General features: G+C 61.6%; 4 protein-coding genes across 4 annotated transcripts; 1 reads left to right on the forward strand and 3 right to left on the reverse strand.

Annotated features, from left to right (window-relative positions):
- Window positions 1–958: 958 nt before the first annotated feature.
- Window positions 959–6,084, reverse strand: CHLRE_03g184500v5 (uncharacterized protein). The gene is made up of 14 exons (XM_001691934.2): window positions 5,662–6,084; window positions 5,408–5,523; window positions 5,157–5,277; window positions 4,881–5,027; window positions 4,611–4,748; window positions 4,088–4,470; window positions 3,896–3,998; window positions 3,628–3,749; window positions 3,376–3,514; window positions 3,043–3,265; window positions 2,732–2,880; window positions 2,512–2,610; window positions 2,246–2,395; window positions 959–2,067 (listed from the first exon to the last, which is right to left on the reverse strand). Exons 1-14 carry the CDS (start codon window positions 5,821–5,823, stop codon window positions 1,858–1,860), a joined length of 2,262 nt encoding a protein of 753 aa, XP_001691986.1. The 5' UTR covers window positions 5,824–6,084; the 3' UTR covers window positions 959–1,857.
- Window positions 6,085–6,133: 49 nt separating this feature from the next.
- On the reverse strand, window positions 6,134–8,664 carry CHLRE_03g184550v5 (uncharacterized protein). Its single transcript, XM_001691935.2, has 6 exons — window positions 8,302–8,664; window positions 8,007–8,074; window positions 7,814–7,884; window positions 7,228–7,423; window positions 6,723–6,956; window positions 6,134–6,533 (listed from the first exon to the last, which is right to left on the reverse strand). Exons 1-6 carry the CDS (start codon window positions 8,426–8,428, stop codon window positions 6,318–6,320), a joined length of 912 nt encoding a protein of 303 aa, XP_001691987.2. The 5' UTR covers window positions 8,429–8,664; the 3' UTR covers window positions 6,134–6,317.
- A 100-nt stretch (window positions 8,665–8,764) lies between these two features.
- On the forward strand, window positions 8,765–13,466 carry CHLRE_03g184600v5 (uncharacterized protein). Its single transcript, XM_001691773.2, has 5 exons — window positions 8,765–8,956; window positions 9,207–9,773; window positions 9,872–11,211; window positions 11,372–11,615; window positions 11,775–13,466. Exons 2-5 carry the CDS (start codon window positions 9,216–9,218, stop codon window positions 12,597–12,599), a joined length of 2,967 nt encoding a protein of 988 aa, XP_001691825.1. The 5' UTR covers window positions 8,765–8,956; window positions 9,207–9,215; the 3' UTR covers window positions 12,600–13,466.
- Window positions 13,467–16,358: 2,892 nt separating this feature from the next.
- On the reverse strand, window positions 16,359–19,604 carry CHLRE_03g184651v5 (uncharacterized protein). Its single transcript, XM_043061089.1, has 6 exons — window positions 19,508–19,604; window positions 19,313–19,380; window positions 19,067–19,239; window positions 18,457–18,959; window positions 18,018–18,289; window positions 16,359–17,835 (listed from the first exon to the last, which is right to left on the reverse strand). The coding sequence occupies exons 4-6, from the start codon at window positions 18,920–18,922 to the stop codon at window positions 17,785–17,787; spliced, it is 789 nt and encodes a 262-aa protein (XP_042926218.1). The 5' UTR covers window positions 18,923–18,959; window positions 19,067–19,239; window positions 19,313–19,380; window positions 19,508–19,604; the 3' UTR covers window positions 16,359–17,784.
- Window positions 19,605–19,668: the final 64 nt, after the last annotated feature.

The raw sequence follows: 19,668 nt of genomic DNA on the forward strand, positions 1-19,668 counted from the left end.
GGGCGGGTGCAGGTTTGGGCGGGCGCAGTTTTGGGCAGGGGAGGGGGCAGGTGCAGGTTTGGGCGGGTGCACGCCCAAATACCGCATGCCAGGGACGGAAGGAAGCCGCGTGCGGCCTTCCATATACTGTGCTGTGCTATGCTCGCCAGCAAAGACCGAACTAGACACCGGCCGGCTTCAACCTGCGTGCCGGCGCCGCTTCTCGGGCGGCGCCGCGCTCTCCTCCTCCACGTGGCCTTGCTCGCCCCCTCCACTACGCACATGCACGCCGCAACTGCTGGGCCCAGGGCCGCTGCCGTCAACGGTCGCTTCCCGCTCCGGCCGAGTTTTTCCTGCCGCCTATTTTCTACATGGGAATAAGTACATAATACTCGCCGTTTGCGCCGGTATGGTAATTTTGTCGACCCACGCAGGCAGGCAGGCAGGCAGGCAGGCAGGCAGGCAGGCAGGCAGGCAGGCAGGCAGGCAGGCAGGCAGGCAGGCAGGCAGGCAGGCAGGCAGGCAGGCAGGCAGGCAGGCAGGCAGGCAGGCAGGCAGGCAGGCAGGCAGGCAGGCAGGCAGGCAGGCAGGCAGGCAGGCAGGCACGGACAGGGGCAACCCTAAGGGGCTTCGCCCCCCTGGATCGCTTCGCTCAGGGGGCTCAGCCCAAAACCCCACTGTTTTGAACATGAAAGCAGGTCTTGAACGCTTGCGTTCAGCTCTATCAGGTTCAGGCATGGGGTCAAAGTCTGGCAAAGCTTACCCCTTTGTTTACCCCTTTGCGAGGCATAAGGACGTGGCGTAGGTTGAAAGGTGGCGGTGACTGGCTCCGGTGAGTCGGGTCAAGGTCGGGTGCCAGGTTAGGCGGCTCTGGCCCTGTGGCCCAGCCGAAGAGCCGTACCGAGGTGGTGAATCCCTATCGTAGCCTCAAGCCCAGCACACGCGCCTGTGTGACTTGGGCTTGCGCGCCTGGCATCTTATCGCATACCGTATCATTGGGGCATCACGCGGATGAAGCGCACTTCAACGCTCGCTGGCTATGCGGCACCACAGCTGGAGCTACAGCCGGAGGGGTGGTATGGGGTACCGATCCTACCGATCCTCTGGTCACCCCAGGATAGACCGACTTGCTATCCTATGTGCCGCGACCTCCAATCCCAATCCCTGAGGTCCGGGTTCCAATCCTCGCCGTTCCTATCCCAATCCCTGGAAGCCTGGTTCCAATCCCTGCCGTCCCAAACCCAATCCCCAAAAGTGGTGTTCCAATCCTTGGCCGGTCAAACCCAATCCTTAAGTGCCGGGTCCAATCCTACTGTGGCCAATCCAATCCACGGAGGGGTGACCGGCGGCGGGACCAATCCTATACCCCATACCACCCCTCTGCTACAGCCCGCATGCACAATGTTGTTGGTGAGCCATTATACGGTACCCATAACGGTATAGAGCAGGATTCACGCCCTTATGGCACGCATAAAAGCCTGATCCAACAGACCTCAGTTACACATCCTGCCCATACTCGCTTCGTGTAGCCCCGACAGAGCCTGCTCCGTTGCCCGCATCGCGCTTTCTCTGCCTCCGGTTTATTAAATGCCCAAGACACTGGAGTCGTCTGGAGTTTTGCGGAGTGCACACGCTGCTGTTTCTCTCCGTCATAACCTCTGGTCCCTGACAATACAGCTTAGGTGTTTCGCCACCCGACATATTGAGCCTGAACTGCAGTCAAGCAGGCACACGCCCTCCTTTGTGTGTCGATGGACACAGGGAGCCAACCACTTGTAACCTTCATGGACGTACACTCGGACATAGCCCATAATGAGCCCAGACTACCTATGCTCAAGCACACAGCCGGAAATCACGTTCTTCGCTCTGCAACGAAGATCACGCCTCCCGCTGCATCACGATGCTGTTGGCCATGCGCCACACGCCGTCCTTGCCACGGACAGCGGTGTACTCGGTATCATAGAAGCAATGGTAGCCGTCCACGGCCTTGCCATCCGCACTCTTGTGAAGGTCCGCAGACTCCTCCAGCACCGCACTGATGCGGAAGGCGGGTGCGCCCTTGTGCGTCACACGCTTCAGACCAGTCACCTGTACCCCAGCCACATATGCATTACATGTGCAGGTTAGTTACATCGTTATGTGTCCGCCTGAACCATGCTTGAAGGCAAGGCATGTAGCGCTGCTCCTTATTCCGGCCGTCATGTGGTGCAGACAAGGGCGGCACAAGACTGCCACTTGCCCAACGAGTGCTTTCACAGGCACGCACCTGCAGCCGCTGCAGCTTGAAGCGCATGTGTGCACCGTGGCCGCGCAGTGTGGACAACTTGTCGAGCGTCTCGCTCAGAAGCGGCTCCGCGAGGATGCTGGGCAGCTGGTCAGTAGTATGGTACTGGCCCAGAGCCCAAGCCTTGGCCACCTGAGTTTGACGTGCCAAACCAAATGGACGGGAGCAGATTGTGAGTGAGTTGGGATTAAAGCGCTGACGGTATGCCATGCACCTGCTCACTACCAAGACAACGCTCCTGAACCCACCTGCCACTGCTCCAGCATACCGCGCGCCGCGATTGCATCGAAGTCCTCAACTGCCACGGTGCACGGCACCAGCGTGGACCGCTGCCGCATCAGCGCCGCCTACAAGCACACAGCGGCGCCACCACAAAGTGTTAAGCTAAAACCACAAAAAGTTCTGGCACTGTGTACTTCTGCAAGACCACAAGCGTGCGTGCGAGCACACCCCCTCACAGGCACACACCTGGACACTCTCCCCCCGCCCGATCAGGCGCTGCCCAGGCGGTGTCATCAAGCCGACAGCGAACGCTGCCACCAGCGCAAAGCCACCCGCCATCTGGCGGTACAGCCGCTGCCGCGCCGCCAGCTCAGGATCCGCGGCAACTTCTGAGGCTGTGCACCATGGGGGACATGCACAAGACCGTTGCAGTCAGGCGCTTCAGAAGCCGTCAGGAACAGTACCACAACGTGACTACAAGCTTAAGGGCGCCTGCTGGAGGCAACCAGGCCTGACACAGCCCTACTCAGCACTGCATGGCACCTTCACGCCCTCACCTGGCACGGCGCCTGACGCGAGCAGCCCCGCCTCGGCGGTGGTGCGCAGCGCCTTTTTGATGGCGATGAACGCCTCGCCCATCGCCGCCTCCGCCAGCTGCGCGCCGCTCTTGGAGTCGTAGACGGTCAGCAGTGTCTCCACGCGCGTGTCGTCAAAGTAGCGCACCAGGCAGGCGGGCTCCATGTCCGGCGAGGATGTGTCGCGGAAGAAGGGAAACGCAGCCTGCAGGCAGCGTGGCCCAGCAGCCGTTATGCATTCAGCACCAACCCACGCGCATGGGGCCACGCGTGGCGCTATCACGGGATCTTGAGGTTCGGTTGTCACTTCCGTACCTGGGTCAGCCAGCGCTCCGTGAGCATGCACAGGCCTGGGAGGAGGCCGTCGTCAGAGCCCTTGGAGGCCGCCAACACGAAGCGGTATGCATCACGGCTGGCGGGTAGCGCGCCGTTGGACAGCTCCGGGACCTCAGCCCTGGCCGAGCATGACGGTTGGACGGAGATATTCCAGTTGCAAACCGCGTGGTGCACATGATCCGGTTAGGTAAGGCATCAGCATGTATAACCCCCCCACTACCACCAACGTACCGCTCAGAGGCGGGGGCCCCCTTGCCAGCTTGCTTGAGTGCAGTCTCCGCCTGCTGCACGGCACCCAGCAGCACATGGCACACAGCCTCTACCACGCACAGGTCCGGGTTGCTTGGCAGCTCCTGTAGACCAAAAATAGGTATGCAGGTTGCAGGTGCGGTAAGGAGTCGCAGCATGCAGCTCACAAGGATTTGCTGGGCATTCTTACCAAGAGCGTACGTGCAAATTCCCTACTCCCTCAAACAAATGAGCATCTGCGTCTTCATACCTGCACCAGGCTGAGGCCCATCTTGACGTAGGCGGGCTGGCGATGCGCAAAGCCGTGCACAATGTGCGCCACACTCACGCCCTCCAGCAGGCCGGGATAGTACCTGTCGAGGACAGGGGCAAGCAGTCAGATGCATTCTGATCTCCGGCGCAGGACCACATCGACCGGCTGCACAATACGCATGAAGCTCACCACTTAAGTGAGGCGTGGGTGCGGGCCACCTGCTCCCACTCCAACAGCTCGACCACCTCTTCACAGGTCAGCATGCCCATCAGGGCCTCCATGGCCTCCGCCGTCACGGGGCCCGAAGCTGCGGCTGCCCCGGCGCTTGGCGCATCGGCGAATGCTGTGGACACAGCTGAGCCACGTGCGGCGGCACTCGCCACAAGGTTCCTGAGGCTGCTGAAATTTGCGAGGCTTGACAGGTTAGACAGGTTACCCAGGGCGCTGAGGCTGGCCAGAGGGTCCGCCTGTGGGGCTGCGGTTGCCGACTGCGCGCGGATGGCGTCGCGGACGATCCGGAGAGCGCGCTTGCGCGCCTCTGCCACCTTACCGACGCCAAGCGGCCCGCTCAGCTGCAAGTACCACGGGGCGCAAAGCGTGAGGGTGATGCAGCATCATGCGTGCCGCGTGCAAACGCTCTTGTTTAAACCAGTTCCACGTACATACACCTGCAGCGCACATCTAACTGACGCTACCCTCCTACCCTACCTACCGTCTCCAGGGCCGCCTTGAAGCGGAAGGAAGCAAGGCTAGCACGAATCTCAGCGGCCAGGGTAGGCGCAAGTGCAGGCTCCCCGGCGCCCTCCAGGGTCTGTAGCGCGGCCTCCAGGTAGGCACAGCCCTGGCTGACCTGCTCCGCAACGGAACAGTCCCACAGCATGGGGGCATAACGGCCGTCACGTCATCCCCTTGCTTCTGTGCTAAAGCTGATAGCAAATACACCATCATCTGGATACGGCATAAGCAACATGGCTAGTCTCACCTGTCCCTCCTCCAAGCAGTTGCCGGCCAGGTAGCAGTTGGCGAGCGCCATGCTGAGGCGCACGTCCTTCTGCACCAGCGGCGACAGGCCGTCGGGCGAGGCAAGCAGCTCACCTCCGATGGTGATGGTTAGCTCACACTGACCAACCTGCACAACCATCGTTACAAGGCGTGAGTACATAGAGAGGCTCATGGCTGTAGCCAGCCATGCCGGGATGGAGACCGTGAGCCAATTTGACGGGCCATGAGTAGCATTTGCTTGACGGCCAGCACGCACCTCGGCCATGAGCGCAAGGGCACCGGGCAGCAGGTCCGCAGGGATGTCCATGTCGTTCACATCCCGTACGCGGCCCTTGCTGTTGATGATGTCACGGCGCGCGTAGTCGAGCACCTCCAGACTGGGGAAAGGATTGGGTTCAGTTACAGCATGATTGGGACCGTCGGTGGGCCGCCAACATGCAAGACCCCATCCACGATGGTCAGTGGGGGCGACGGCTGAGACTTCAAGGCGACAACCGCTGCACTTACCGGGCATTGACCGTCACATAGCTGTACTCTGACTGCACAGCTGTGGTGACAAGCTCTTGGTAAATCGAGTTGAGCTCGCTGTCCTTGAATGTTGCAGTTTTGGGCAGGCCCAGCAGCTGCAACGGCAACGACAGGCAAAGCCGGTTATTCTAGCCGACTAGTACTGCATCCCAAGCCAGCGCACTGGCAGAAGCCCCTCGCAGAGCAAGCAACTCCTCAAATTGTTTGAGGGAATGCATAGCTCCCCAACACACCTCGGGAGCCTCCAAAGGAATGCGAACAATGGAGCTGGCCAGTCCATAATTAGCTTCCGACTGGCGAAAGCGAGGAATTATACGTGCAGCTCGCCATTGAGCCGGAGCGACTTGCAGGCCGGGCTGTCGCGAGGAGACGCGTGCTGAGCGTATAGTCTGCATTGCCGGTCCAAGGTTATGGGTGAAGTATGTATTTCAACGATGTATGCAGGCGTCTTCTAGGCTCTGATTTAAATGCACAACCTCCGGATGGGATCCAACCCCGAACTGTCCGCCTCGCCCTGCGCAACTACAAAGCAGCACACCGCATTTCCTATCTGCATTCATTCAAAGACGCTGTTGTGTAGGACGCTGGCATGTCACAGACACCCCGCTGGCACCCCACACCGGCCAGGGTGCATCCCTTTCCCCCTACGCCTGCAGGTTGAGGTGTCTTCCGCCACATTAAGGGAAATCGTTCGAGCCAGTGCGCGTACTAGTGGAATTACATGGCGCTCTCACCCAAGTCTGAAAGACACTGTGGCTTTCAACGTGTCACTCTTAACGCATAAAATTGCACAGCGCAACACTCAAACCCCACCCGGTCATGAACCGCGTCGGCGACAAAGCTAGATCCCAAACACACCCGAAGCTGCCACAACCTCCTCGACTTTCCTTTACAAGCGCCACTCGTGGAACTTCTCCTGCTCGTAGTCATCCTCGTACCAGGTGCTGGTCTTGACGCCGCGGCGCAGGAACTGCATGGTGCTGCCCTCCGCCTCCGTGGCCAGGCCCATGGCCACCGTCAGCTCCTCCTTGAACTCGCCCAGGTTGTAGCGCGCGCGGTCCTCGGCGATGCACGCGTACTCGCCGCCATCCTGCTTCAGCATCACCTGCATGGGCGACGGCATGGGGACGGTGGTGTAAGGTGCTGGGTCACGCGCGTCAGGCACAGCCGCGATTCCGCGAACGAAGACGACGCCCCCAAGCCCCCCCCCCATGCCGCGGACCGGCTGGCCCCACTGCTTGCCCAGCCGACGCATCTCCTGCGCTAGCTGTCGGCTGCTGCGCAACTGACCCACCTGCCAGGGGCCGGGGTACTCGCGGAACAACGCGCCCGAGTAGTTGATGATGAAGGGCGGCACAGGCACCGACTTGGAGTAGTCGCGCGGGCGCAGGTAGAAGGCGGGCCGGAAGCGGCACAGGAACTGGTACTGCAGGTCCTTGGGCGGGAATGCGGGCAGGCCCAGGTCGCCGCGCAGCGAGTCCAGCTCCAGGTTCCACAGGATCATTACCTTGTCAGAACCGGCCGGCATCTGCGAGTGCGTGTGCACGTGCAGACAAGGCGGGCGCATGGGTGTGGGTTGGATAAGGAGGCTATGTCCGTTGTGGTTCGGAGGGCACGTGTACGAGAGCATTCCCCGGGCGATCCGCAGATACGCGGGAGGTGCTGCACAGCCGGCCCTTGCTGGGACCTGGGGGTCAGTGGCAGGCATAGGCTGAGGCGATACTGCTAGCCCGGCTGCTGAGCCTTGCCATCGCCCAAACGTTGGACATCAGATAACGGCCCACCCGACCCGCGCCCACCTTTTCGATGTACGTGCGCACGTTGAGCAGCTCCACGCAGGTGGCGTTGATGAAGATGTAAGTGTCCGCCTTCTCGCCCGCCTCCTTGCTGGCGGGCCCCGAGCCGCCGAACAGGCCGGCCAGCGGGTTGGGGGCGTTGCCCTCCAGTAGGTGGCCCACCGTCACACCCTCCGCCAGCTGGATGGAGTTCTTAAAGCTGTGGGTGGGGTGAAGGGGGCAGCATATGGGTTATCAGGAGACCATACAGGTACCCAGAGTGCGCTGGACTGCTTTGCAAGCGCGTACGGGGCATACACGTTAGTAAAGCTTCGCGAGTTGGTGTCAAGCGTGAGAGGAAGCGACACGTGCGGTGTAGATGCCGCGTTGGTTGGCATTCTGCCCCGCGACACTGGCATTGCCCGGGCCCTTGCCCGTGTCCCTCGAGTCTGGGCTCCGGAGCGTCAAGCGTCTACCATAGAGCCCGGTGGTTAGTCACAGCTGCCGTGCTGTGATACTACCCCTCAGAGTTGTGAACCGGCTGTAAAAGCTGCAACAATTTCATAACAGCACTCTGCCTTACCCCCTGTAACAGCCCAACGCTACTCACATCCTGCACGTGCGCGCGTGCTCGCCTCCATCAGGCAGAACGATGTGGACCTTCCGGCCGCGCGCCGACAGCTGCGAGCAGGACAACAGACAACGGGAGCTGCTCAACCGCATGTGGTTCAAGGCAAGCCCAGCCAGAGACCCGGTGTTGCATTCTAAACGTGCGGCCTGTGCCTGCCCCCTTCAGCACTCACGCGTTTGGCAGCGGCTAGGGCCAGCTGGGTGTTGGAGTCAATGAACAGGTCAGAGGCGCCCTTGTAGGCTGCGGGTGGAAGTGGCAGTGGGTCATGCGAGGCGGTGGGCAGTGGTGGGTATGGAAGGGCGGCCCCGGTGGAATCAGCGCATCTTCCCCGCTGCGGCAAACGCGGCCACCCCCACAAGCCTTTACTCATGGCCCCCGATGAATCCCCTTCAGACAGTCACAGCAAGCTATGCCCCCTCGAGCTCGGCTCTGCGCCGTTGCGTGCCCGCCACGGGGCGCTCACGCACCGTCGATATTGGTGGGCAACGCGGGGAACTCCACCTCCAGCAGTTTGAGGCCGTCGTTGATCGCATTCGACACGGCATCCACGGCATCATTCACCATTTCCCCATAGCTCAACGGCTTGTAGGTCATACGGCCAGCGCGTTTATCACTCGTCGCTGCCACACCAGTGGTGGATTCATCCGTCGACCGCACCACTGCCGTGAAGCCGCGCTCATTCCCAAGCCGCGTAGGCTGTCCCTGATGCTGAGGATTTGCGGCACGGACCACGCGAAGCGCAGCGGTGGCACCTACACCTACAGGCGAAAATGCCTGGCGCAAGTTCCCGCGACCCAAGCAAGAGCCGCGAATCATGCTGGACATATGTACGAAATGTGAAATGAAAGCGACAAACTGAGTCGACAGGTGTGCAAAGGACGTGAGCACATGCGATTGCGCGATTGATCCTCGCCGCGAAGCCTGCGTCCTCTAAAGTCCTGGCGAGTTCTCAAAGCCTTGTGTCGCTTTTAGTGAGTTGCCCATTTGCGGGAGCCACAGCTCACGTTGTAGAGCAGACTGTTGGGCAGCGGGACCGTCGCGGTCGGCAGAAACGAAACGAGCCAGCCAGCGGCCGAATGGGCATGTGGAAGCTTTGAGCCAACACGAGCAGCATCTCATCAGGTGGGCACAGCAGGGGCGAGGCATAACCGCGGGAGTGGAGGGAGCTCGGGAGTCGGGAGAGAGATAAGCTCTGCCGATCCTGGATCTCCGCCGCTGCGGCCCGTCTTGGCGCGGGAGTGTGAAATGTACACCATAATGAACACCAGATGCCGGCCCAACCATGCGGGCGGGCCTCGGCGCCGGGTCTTCGACCGATGCGACTTCGTCCCCCGCCTCGCTGACTTCTGTACCTTTACCGCTGTCCCTGCAGCTGCAGGCCATGGACACTGCAACTGCCGGTCCCATGATGCGTGAGGATGTGCAAGGCGCGTTGGGTGCCGCGTTTAGCGCGGGCATGGTCGGTGCACACGGCTCTTCTGCTCTGCCACTGCACCTGGGGGCCGCGCATGCAGCTACAATCGCACAGCTGGCAGCTTCACCTCTTGCGTTTGCGACGATTGCGGGTCCATTGGCAGTCGCTGACTTTGCCCAAGCCAATGTGGAGCTTCTGCGGTCCCGCTCAAGCGCGGAGCAACGACCGGAGCAGCCACGTCCCTCAGCCCTTCCAACAGCACGGCTAATCGAGGTGGCGCGCGCGGCCTTGCAGACTGTACGTCGCGGCCAAGGCGTGCCGCTCGGCGCAGCGCCAGCGGCCGCATCAGAGCCAACAGCTTCGGAAAGGCAGCGTGAGGTTGTGGGTGGCAGCCAGGGCCGGCCGCCTCTCCTTAAACGGGAAGCGCCAGAGTCGGATTCCGTGGATCGCGACCGGCTTTCGGAGGCGAAACGGACTCGAATCGACGCGCCCGACGCGCAAACTCGCTTTTCACTCAGTGCATCGGTAAGCGTTGCTGTGTAAGGGCGGGTTTCGAGCAGCGTTGGCTTCCCAAACTCCACGCGACTCTTGGTATTCCCGCGCCCTTTCACTCGTGTTTGTAGGTACCTGCAGCAGCGGCCAGCAGCGCAGATGCTGTCGCTCACGTTTCAGCGGATAGCGCTGATACCAGCGTGCCGGCGCCAGTCGCTGAGCTAGCCGAGAGCGTTCCGATATCCACCGCTGCACCGGCAAAGCTTGTGTCTCCGTTCGCGGCACCGCCACTTCCACAGCTGCCGGGCCAGAGTAGCGTCAGCGGCTGTGATGCAGATGGCGCGACAACCAGAGCCACCGGAGCCGGCTCCCAGGCGGCGCCATCCCTCGGAGGCTTCAAGTCCGCGTTCGCGGCTGCTGCCGCGGCGGAGCTCTGGGAGCCCGGGTGCAGCTTCACCACCGGGCGCCGCTCAGCGCGCTCCTCAGCGCTCAAGAGCAACGGCACAGCTAGCCTGCCGCGCGCCTTGGCGTCGGAAGGGCAATCGCTGTCGCGACGTGGCTCGGGCTTTGTTGTAGCGGCGGCGGCCTTAGCCATCGGCTCGGATGCGACAGCGGCCAACGCCGCAGCCCATAGCGGCCTGGAACGGCCTGAGCGCGGGCGCTCGGGAACAATGGGAGCGTGGGGCTCGGGTGGTGGCTCTAAGCCGGAGAGCGCTGCCTCGGCAGACCTCCGGCGACTGGCGCAGCTGGCGGAGGCGGCGGCTTTGCTGGAGGGCTTCAGCGCCGGGCATGTCCGTGGCAATGCAGCCGACGGGGCGGATACCGGCGGGAAGGCTACGACCTCGCCATCGAGGCACCGGGCGGGCTCGCTCCCGACTGCCGGGATGGTAGCAGCTTCAGGGGCGGCCGCCTCCGCAACTGGGTCGGGCGGCTCAGGTTCGGGCGGCTGTGGTGGCAGCAGCGGCCGGCAGCAGGCACCACAGCAGCACCAGCAGCTTGCTGGTAACTCATCTGGGGCTGGAGCTGCACATGGCGGCGGCGGCGCATCGCTGCGCTCTGCAAACTCGCTGCCGCTTCGCGCGTTGGAGTCACAGCCGCTGCCTGGCTCTCGCAGCCGGTCGGAGCGCGCCGCTCGAGACGGCAGCCCCGACTCGGCTGACGGCTGCAACGGCTCTGCGGGACTCAGTCGCGGGCGCAGCGGCGAGCTGGACTCGTGGCGCGGCGGCGCTCGGGGGTCCGGCGCCCACGACGACGGCACGGACGCTGACGAGGGCATGGAGGGTGACGACCTGCTCGCAGACGAGGATGAGGACGACAGCGCTGGCGGTGACAGCTCGGGACGCAGCCTCACGGATCGTTACCGCGCCGTGCTCAAGGCATCAGCGCAGCAGCGCGGCCGCGGCTCGGGCTCCGCCGGCCGGGGCGGTGGCGGGCGGGCGGGCTCGCCGGACGACGAGGACGTGCTGGGCAGGTGCGGCTTGGGCGGGGCGGGAGTGTCGTGCTATGCAGTGGGGGGCCTGGTCGCACTGGCAGGTCTATGGCCGTGTGAATTGCAGCGCTGTGGTCGCCTGTCCAGAACCACTGCTTGCTATGGCGCTGTACTTAGCTGCACAATGTGTTTTGTAATGCAGGTCCGGCAGCATGCGCAACGGCGTGTGCGCGCGCATCGCCAGCATCACCAAGGAGCGGCTACAGCAGGTGTACCATCTCAATATTGAGGAGGCGGCGCGCGAGCTGGGCATCGGCATGACTAAGCTGAAGGAGCACTGCCGCACGCTAGGCATTCCGCGCTGGCCCAGCCGCAAGCTCAAGTCGATGGACAAGCTGATTGAGAGCTTGAATGAGCGGGCAGCCATTGAACCCGCCACCAAGGAGGTGAGCAGCATGCCGGGTGAAGCGTCGAGAGGTTGGACTTGCTGCTCTTTCACGGACGGAACCAAGCCAGACTCGGTGGCAGCGCTTGGTAACGGCAGCTCTGAATGCGGTGTGCGTGTTGCTAAGGACCCGCAATCCGCTGCTGTTTTTGCATTGTAGGTGATCAACGACATTCTGGCAGAAATCGAATCGTTCAAACGCGCGATCTACGAGAACCCCTGTCTGGAGGTGGAGGAGGACATCAAGCGCCTGCGCCAGTCCAACTTCAAGAAGGAGTACCAGCAGCGCCAGGTGGAGCAGCGTCTTCGCGTCAGCGAGCCGCGGAGCGAGCGGGAGCGCGGTGGCGCCAGCTCGCTGGGCCGGGCGGCGTCGGGGAGTCTCGCGACCAGCAGCCAGCAGCAGGAACGGCCGGCGACGGGAAGCGGGGCGGTTGCGTCGCGGGGCGCGCGGTATGGCGGGAACTTGGAATCCAGCCCTTCCCTGCCGCTGACTGAGGCAGGAGCATGTGGCATGGGAGTGCCGGTGGGCGTGGCGGCGCTGGCGCTTGCGGCGCAGGCTGCGGAAATGCCGGCGGTGAACTTGGCCCGTGCCGCCTCGCTGGCAGCGGTGGCAGGCCTCATCCAGCCGGTCATGCCACCGTCCAACGTCCTCGACATCTCGGTGCAGTCTGCTGCCGCTCTGGCGCCGCCTCCGCCACCTCAGCTACCCGGCTTGCTGCCGCCGCAGCTGCACCAGCTGCTACTGGTGCAGCAGCATGCGGCACTGCACAGCCAGGGCATAACGGCGTTGCTACCTGCCGGTGTGTTACCGATGCCGTTGCAAGCCGCTGACAAGCCGCAGGAGCGAGCTGGTGATACCAACCACTGTGACGCACCCGCGGCTGCTGAGCCATTGTCAGCGGCCGACAACTTGGCGGAAAGGGTGAGCGTCGCAGTGGACCGGGTTGGCTCTGAAGCAAGCCCCAAAGTTGCAGTCGAGCGGTAGGATAGGCATGAGATTTACGGACAAAGGTTTATTCGGGTTGTGTGAGGGAAGTTGTGGACCTCCGGGAGTTAGCTACGTGTGAACAGGCGCTGCGCGGAAGTGCATTCTTTGGTTGGATTTGTCTAAAGCGTACGTCCGCGCTTTCTGGGGATATGGGCTGTTCGTGCAGCCATGTTTCTGTGGATTCGAAGTGCAATTGTAAAGGCACCATTGCAATGCGCCGGGTGTGGTGGCCTTCGGACGTGCGGACACACATGTTCTGTGTTTCCTTTGACAGGGAGAGCCACCTTTCTTGTCAAGTTTTTGTTTGACCTGTTGATTAGGGCTGGCGGTGGTGCAGGCGTCGCTGCTCCATGACAAGGGCACAAGGGGCGAGGCGCGTGTGTGCCACAATACCATGCCGAATGCTTGTGCGCCAAGAAATTTTGGGTGAACATACAGCATGGTCCTGGATGATGAGGAACGCATGGGGCGCATGTAACTAGTAACTAGTACGAGGGGTGCATTTTGTATGGCACATGAAAGCGCGGCATGTGCCACGAGATGGTCGGTCTTTGGCATCCCGTGGCCCAGCAGGTGGTTCTGACGGGCTTTCCAAGGACGCGCATTGCATCTGCCTGTTCCCCTTGTTGTTTGTAGATGACGGGACCGGACCTTCTCGCACTGGGATGTTTGGGAGTAGCCTGCGGCTTGCAATATGGCAAGCCAAGCTGGTGGTGGCGGCAGGTGGCGGGCAGCTCGTAAGGCGCATGCATCCCAATGGGATGGGGGCACACCCCTACTGATTGAGTGATTTCGGCACATGTTTGTACGTGTACACGGTCAGCCGGACACTGCTGGCGAAGTTACCTGTAATCAGAGGTTCTCGAGAGTATGCGACGACATGCGACAGTGCGACACGTGTCGGGGGCCGCCTTGCAGTGCCACGCCTGCACTTGCAGTGCCCATGGCCCAAAGCCCCAAAACAGGGGTGCGGGGTGGCCAACTCGGCCCATGTGATCGGCAACGGCCGGCAACCGCCCCCATTTCCCAGTTGCGACCAGGCCCCGGCCCGATTTCTTTGCATAGACCAATAAGTGACACCTCATAGAAGACCCCTGGCGCGCCGGGCGACTAGTTTACTGGCCTTTGACCGACGTTTGAAATTCAGCAAGCAGTTCTGCAACCTTTCCCTTTTTGGAGCGCCCGGCGCGCCAGGAACCCTCCATGTAATCATATAGACTAGATGGAGCCATTCTCTGGTCGCGGACGGGTCCTAACACTCTGCTTGGCGCTACTGCTGCCGGTGGGACGTCGGCCTCATGCTAAGTTGCCGGGATAACGGAAATGTCCTACTGGAGCCTGCATAAGTAGGATGGGCTGCGTCTCATAACAATATGTGGTGTCAACGCGACAAATCAAATGCGTATTCGGGCCAGGACACACACGGAAGCTTGCACAACCCCCGAATAGGCATCTCAGATACATATGGTAGCGTATGAGCCAGGCACGCAACATGCAGCGGCGCCAACGCGTATACAACTCTGTGGCGTAGAATTTCAATGCGCGGGATCAGCTGGGGCTGCAGCCCGCGGCTGCCAGGTGCGCCATATCTGCTGACAAGGTTAAGAATGAGAGGTCCCAGGGGTCAGGGTCTTCGATACTAGGATATTGGGAGACATGCACGATGCATGTGTGCATTTGCGTGCAGGGGAAGCCCTTTTTCCGTTACACTGTCCAAATAGGCATCTACCATATTGTAGCAAGTGTTAAGTTGTATTGTCCTGTCCGGAGCGCGGGCGAGTGCTATGAAAGACTGTGGCGTAGGTGCGGGGTGCTCGTTCGCGCCTGGTTTCCGGTGTTCCTTTGACGTTTGTTTGGCCTCCTCCCCCCCTCTACAGGTCCTGGTGTGCAGTATGTCGAAGCATGGTGGCAAGAAGCACAATTGGTGCCCCACCTGCAACGCAGCGGCACCGGTACCAGCGGCCAGCGTGGACACTGGCCGAGGGCGGGGCCGCCGCGGACGGGGCGGGGGCCGGGGTGGAACAGGCCGACAGGACACCAACACCCAGCCCATGGATGTTGACGGACCTGGCGACGTGCTCATGGCGGCAGCGCCGGAGCCGGAGCCCGAGCAGCTGCGCACGCAACCTAAGCCTGACCATGTATGTACACGTGCGCGCTGATTGCGCCCCGGATTCTAATAAAAGTGCCATAATCCTTTTCATTGCAGTAGTAACCCAAAGGACGCACGATGTGGTCTGAGGAGTGAGTGAGGCGTAAGGGTGTGCCCCGTTCGAGGTGGGGAGGCGCTGGAGGGAATGGAGAGGTTACAGGGCAAGCAAGCGGAGTGCTGTCGAAACGCGAACGCGAATAAACGCGAAAGCAGTAAAGATGTATGGGAGTGTGTTAGAGCTATGTGTGTGGATGCATGCAAAGGGCGCCTGGCCGCCTGCAACGAGTGAAAAGTACTACGAGCATGGAGTGCAGCATGGGCAAGGCGCCCAGGCACCCCTGCTGTGCAGGGCACGCAAGCAACGGACCTGGTTTGGCACATGTGTTTGGGCGCTCAACTTAGCAAGCCAGCACTGTGAATCCATTATGTAACCAACAAGCTCCAGATGCATCAGCCGGGTGCGCGGGGATGGCTTCGTGCCGTTCGGGGAATGAGAGGGGCACAGTGCCCAGCGGGTAAACACAGCCGGCACAGGGGGGCGCGAAGTTGGCGACGTCCGGCAAGGCCGTCCTGGCCGTCCTGAACCGGCCCCACTTGTTTTATGCGCCCAAATTGATTGTTACGTGCCAAATATCAAAGCGGCGTCGGCGGCTGCTATTGCGCAGTCTTGCTTTTGGACTCCGGCTTGAAATTGCACCTCGCCGGTCGCATGGAAGCCCCTCCCTGCTTGTAGTAGGCCCCCGAAGTCCTGGAACAAAGCTGCTTCAGACCTCCAGTACATAACAGGTCCATAGGCTGCTATCGCGCAGCTCTCCCTGCCTCCAAGCCGAGGTTCCAATTTGCGTCGGCAAGCATTTTCGACCACCGTCATATAGTCGCCCGGCGCGCCAGGGGTCTTCTATGAGGTGTCACTTATTGGTCTATGCAAAGAAATCGGGCCGGGGCCTGGTCGCAACTGGGAATTGGGGGCGGTTGCCGGCCGTTGCCGATCACATGGGCCGAGTTGGCCACCCCGCACCCCTGCCCCAAAAGGCCAAACCCCGAGCCACCCTCCCCCCCCACACACGTTCGAGCTCGGAAAGGCTATCAGTTACGCATGTGCATTATACATAATTTGGCACAGGCTACCGTATCGCGGATTACCGCCAACCGGATCTCCCTTGCTGCTCGTTCCCGTCAGCCAGCATTCCAGCAAGCTGCTGCCCACAACTGACGAGTTTGCCAACTTGGATTCAACACCGACACCTCATCTGCGCAGGGCAAGTGCCATACGTACAACGCGCACAGCATGCGAACGAACAGCCACAGCGCATTCATACACGTATCATAACACCTACCGCTACGCAGTACCCCGGCTTGCCCCCTCCCCTCTGTCCCATTGCGCACCGTTGCAAGGCCAAGTATGCCGGGAACTTAGCCCCTGAGCCGAGCTATCGGCTATGGGCTCATTCCAAACGTCCATTTCAGCGCGCAGTTATGCGAACGGGATGCGGGACTGTGCGGGGAGGCGCCGGTGAACACAAGCGCGCTGGTGAGCCAAAGCGAGAGCGCGCGGGCGGGGCGGGGGCGAGGGGGTGGGGGGCCACGGTGGGGGGGCCCCGAGATGTTGCACATGATTTCGCGAAATCGCCACCACGATAGTATGCACCGTTGATACCACAAAAATCAGCGCTGCTGATGCATCGAGAAGCAAACGGCGCCGCTGCTTTTGCCGATCGGCGAGGGCGCATGCGCTTCGCCGACGACCCGAAATGCGCATTTCGGGTCGTCGGCGCTTCGCACTCACCATCTCTTGTCAATTGTTTGTCTTGAGGTATCATTGTCTACCACAAGTCCGTGACTGACAAGAATTGCAACCCGATGGCGCTATCGAGTGCCGGGATCCTCCAATCCCTTCGCCTCTAGTCTTACGTCTTCCTCGCGTTTCCGCAAAGTTATGCATCGCTTGGGACAAGTTGAAAGGCGTATTATTTGCACAAGAACTCTGGCTACGTTCGGGTTTCCCAAAATAACTCAAGGTAAAACTGTCATAACCGAGGGGGGCCCGCCTGGGGACTCGATGCGACCGCAATGGCTTCCGCCCCTCCCCCTTCGGGGGAAGGGGCAAGCCAACCAGCCGGAACCTCATTCGCCTAAACCGCGGCTGCACGCTCGCCTCAACTTAGCCGTGCCCGCTCTCTCCGCTCTGCATCCGACGCTGGGCCCTGTGCTGCAGCCAGTGCCAGTCTGCCACGCATCATCGGGTCCAGCGCCACCGCTGCCTGGCCCTGTAAAAACCCCGCCGCATCACGCCGCAAAACGTTGTAGGTACAAGTGTACATGTGCACCACGTCCCCAGTCAAGACTTGCGCGCAGTCCACGATGCATAGGCATGCGACGCTGTGGCCGCACACGGCACCTGTGACCGCATCATGCACACAAATGACCAAACAATATGCATCACGGGAGCGGAACGCATTCGTAAGGTAGGTTGTTCTCCAAGAGAAAGCGTGCTGAGCCCGCACCACACGGTCGCCTGTCGAGGCCGGCGCGCCAGCGAGGACAGCGCCGGGGTCGGTATATGCAGGTACAGCCGACCAGGCGTCGTCGTCGTACCGGCAGCCAAACCATAGCACAGATAAACAGCGCTATTCATGCTGCTGCCTATCAGTTGCTCTGCGCTCCCTCGGACAGCTAACACCTGCCGGCGTCTCTGCATTTAAAGCCTGTAATCATGGCTACCAGAAGCACCATTGTAACGCGCGGCTTGCGCATGCACGCTGCCGACCGCATTCCCTTCTCTTTTTTGACATACACGAAAACTGCACGTCCAATCAAAGCATGCCGCTCAGGTTCGGTGTGCCATCCAACCAAAGCCCATAGCTGTGTGTCAAACTTGGACGTGCAGAGGAGTGAAAAGCGAGTAGGTGCACATGCGGGGAATGGCGGCCGTGGCGTGGAGAGACGAGCGTCAAAGCAGCCAGAGCGATTGCGAGGGCCGGACTACCATGTGCAATGGTGACAGGAACCAACGCCGGCGAGCGACTATGTTCATGTGAGCCCCGATGAATGAATGTAGAACGAAGATTGGTGCCCACATGCCTGCATGACACAGTCATACCGTGCAGCGCTGTGTCTGGCAACACGACAACCGGTAGGTCACCACATTGAGGCACTGTGGGCTGAGCTGTCAGTGCCAGTGCACGCGTCGCTGACATGCAGATATTAGCAAATGCACTTTTTACTCTGCACACGAGACGAACAATATAAGGCCTTTCCCTCACCAGGACTGGCGACGCTGTCAGAGTGGCCAGGCGTGCGCCTGGCTGAGAGTCGTCGATTGAAAGCTGGACTCGCATGTGCGCCTGGGGCCGCCACTGCTCACCCAGGGCCGGCTTCAGGCCGCCCACGCCTGCGGCAGCTGTGGCGCTGCGCTCGCCCTCACCCGCCGGCCCTCCACGCGCACTGGTGACGTGATTTGTCACAAGCACAGCAATGGAGTGATGTGCTGCTAGTTGTTTGAGTGTCCGTCCCGCTGCTGTCAACAGGGTGGTGCCTGCATGTAGAGCGGGTGCGTGGGAGTCGCCTTTATTGGGTGTACAAAGACACAAGGCAGCGACACGGCACCGCATCGCCAGGGGGGGCTACTCCATCCAAAAGTTACCATACCAGTACGTATGTGCTTTGCGGATGTAAAAGGATAGGCCGGTCACCTAAACCTACCCTGTGTGTGCTGGGCGTTACCCAACAGCGTGCTAAGTAGCGCCGACACCGAGTCCACTACCAGCAGCCGCGGCCCAAGCAGCCGCGGCCCCGCCGGCGCCCAGTCCATTCCGCCGGCGCCGCCATCAGCTGCCGCCTGCTGCAGCTGCTGGACCTGCAGCGATACGTCCAGGCGGTCCAGGAACGTGAGCAGCTCGAAGACGTTGGCTGCCCTGTGCACGTGGATGCAGCCGCCCAGGTGCTGGGCCAACTCAGCCGGGTCGTGGCGGCCGGCAGCGCCGGCGGCGGCACTGCCGCTGCCGCCCGTGACCAGTCCCTCCGCCAGCTGGACCACCCGGTCTGGCTTGAAGCTGCCGGTGGTGTCCACGAACATCACCTCGTGGCCCTGCAGCGCCGCGGCGGCCGCGGCCAGCAGGCACAGCTGCGTCTTGCCGCTGGCGGTCTCGCCCGCCACCTCCACCACCATGCCCTGCCGCAGGCCGCCGGCCAGCAGCCCGTCAATGCTGCAAGACCGCAGCGGCCAATTGGGTCACTGGCTGGTTGCTGCGCACGTTTTGGTACTATGGTACAGGAGGTAGCAGCATGGCGCCAGGCGAGGGGCCCCACTCACGTGTTTGAGCCAGTAGTCAGCAAGCCGGTGTCCGTGTGAAGCCTCTCCACCAGCTGAAGCCCGGTGCTCCACTGCGGCGCCAACAGGCCAGCTACCACCCCCTCAACTGCCGCCAGCGTCACGGCGTCGACGCCGCATGCGGCCGAGACGGAGGCGGGCGGTGTTGGCAAGCCCTGAAGCAGGAGTAAAGGAGTACAGGAGCACGGACACGGACACGTCAGGGGTCCCACATAGGCTCCAGCGTACCTGGGCGTGCGCGCCATGGGCACCGCTGGCGGCGGCGGACTTGCTGCAGCTGACGAGGAACGCCTCGACTGCGAGGGCCCAAGTGCCGTCGTGGTTTTGGGCCTGCGGCGCGTTCTTCCCGCCAAAACCCAACTGCAGCTCTTGGCAGGCCCCCACTGTAGCGACAAAGCTTGACCCGCGTATTCACTTCCACACCTGACGGGAACGAAGCGCTTAAGCGGGACAGCACGGTTGGGGGCAAGCTCGCAGCAAGCTCATCCCAGCGAACCATTCTTATGACTAGCTATTGTGGGATAATTTGACATGGTCATTACCGAGCGCGCGTTCTGTGCAATTTGGGCCAAGACTGGATCGCG

Source organism: Chlamydomonas reinhardtii, chromosome 3 (genome assembly GCF_000002595.2).
Source record: "Chlamydomonas reinhardtii strain CC-503 cw92 mt+ chromosome 3, whole genome shotgun sequence".
Lineage (NCBI taxonomy): Eukaryota > Viridiplantae > Chlorophyta > Chlorophyceae > Chlamydomonadales > Chlamydomonadaceae > Chlamydomonas > Chlamydomonas reinhardtii.

Coding starts and splice junctions, on each gene's coding strand:
- CHLRE_03g184500v5 (XM_001691934.2), bottom strand. CDS start 5,823: ATGCAGACTATACGCTCAGCACGCGTCTCCTCGCGACAGCCCGGCCTG. Junction 2,881..3,042: donor CGCGTCAGGCGCCGTGCCAG/GTGAGGGCGTGA, acceptor CATGGTGCACAG/CCTCAGAAGTTGCCGCGGAT. Junction 2,396..2,511: donor GTATGCTGGAGCAGTGGCAG/GTGGGTTCAGGA, acceptor CGTCAAACTCAG/GTGGCCAAGGCTTGGGCTCT.
- CHLRE_03g184600v5 (XM_001691773.2), top strand. CDS start 9,216: ATGGACACTGCAACTGCCGGTCCCATGATGCGTGAGGATGTGCAAGGC. Junction 11,212..11,371: donor GACGAGGACGTGCTGGGCAG/GTGCGGCTTGGG, acceptor TTTGTAATGCAG/GTCCGGCAGCATGCGCAACG. Junction 11,616..11,774: donor TTGAACCCGCCACCAAGGAG/GTGAGCAGCATG, acceptor TTTGCATTGTAG/GTGATCAACGACATTCTGGC.
- CHLRE_03g184651v5 (XM_043061089.1), bottom strand. CDS start 18,922: ATGGTGGTGGAGGTGGCGGGCGAGACCGCCAGCGGCAAGACGCAGCTG. Junction 18,290..18,456: donor TAACGCCCAGCACACACAGG/GTAGGTTTAGGT, acceptor CTCTACATGCAG/GCACCACCCTGTTGACAGCA. Junction 17,836..18,017: donor TGACAGCGTCGCCAGTCCTG/GTGAGGGAAAGG, acceptor TGTGTCATGCAG/GCATGTGGGCACCAATCTTC.
- CHLRE_03g184550v5 (XM_001691935.2), bottom strand. CDS start 8,428: ATGACCTACAAGCCGTTGAGCTATGGGGAAATGGTGAATGATGCCGTG. Junction 7,885..8,006: donor CCCTAGCCGCTGCCAAACGC/GTGAGTGCTGAA, acceptor TCCTGCTCGCAG/CTGTCGGCGCGCGGCCGGAA. Junction 7,424..7,813: donor CACGCGCGCACGTGCAGGAT/GTGAGTAGCGTT, acceptor CCCCACCCACAG/CTTTAAGAACTCCATCCAGC.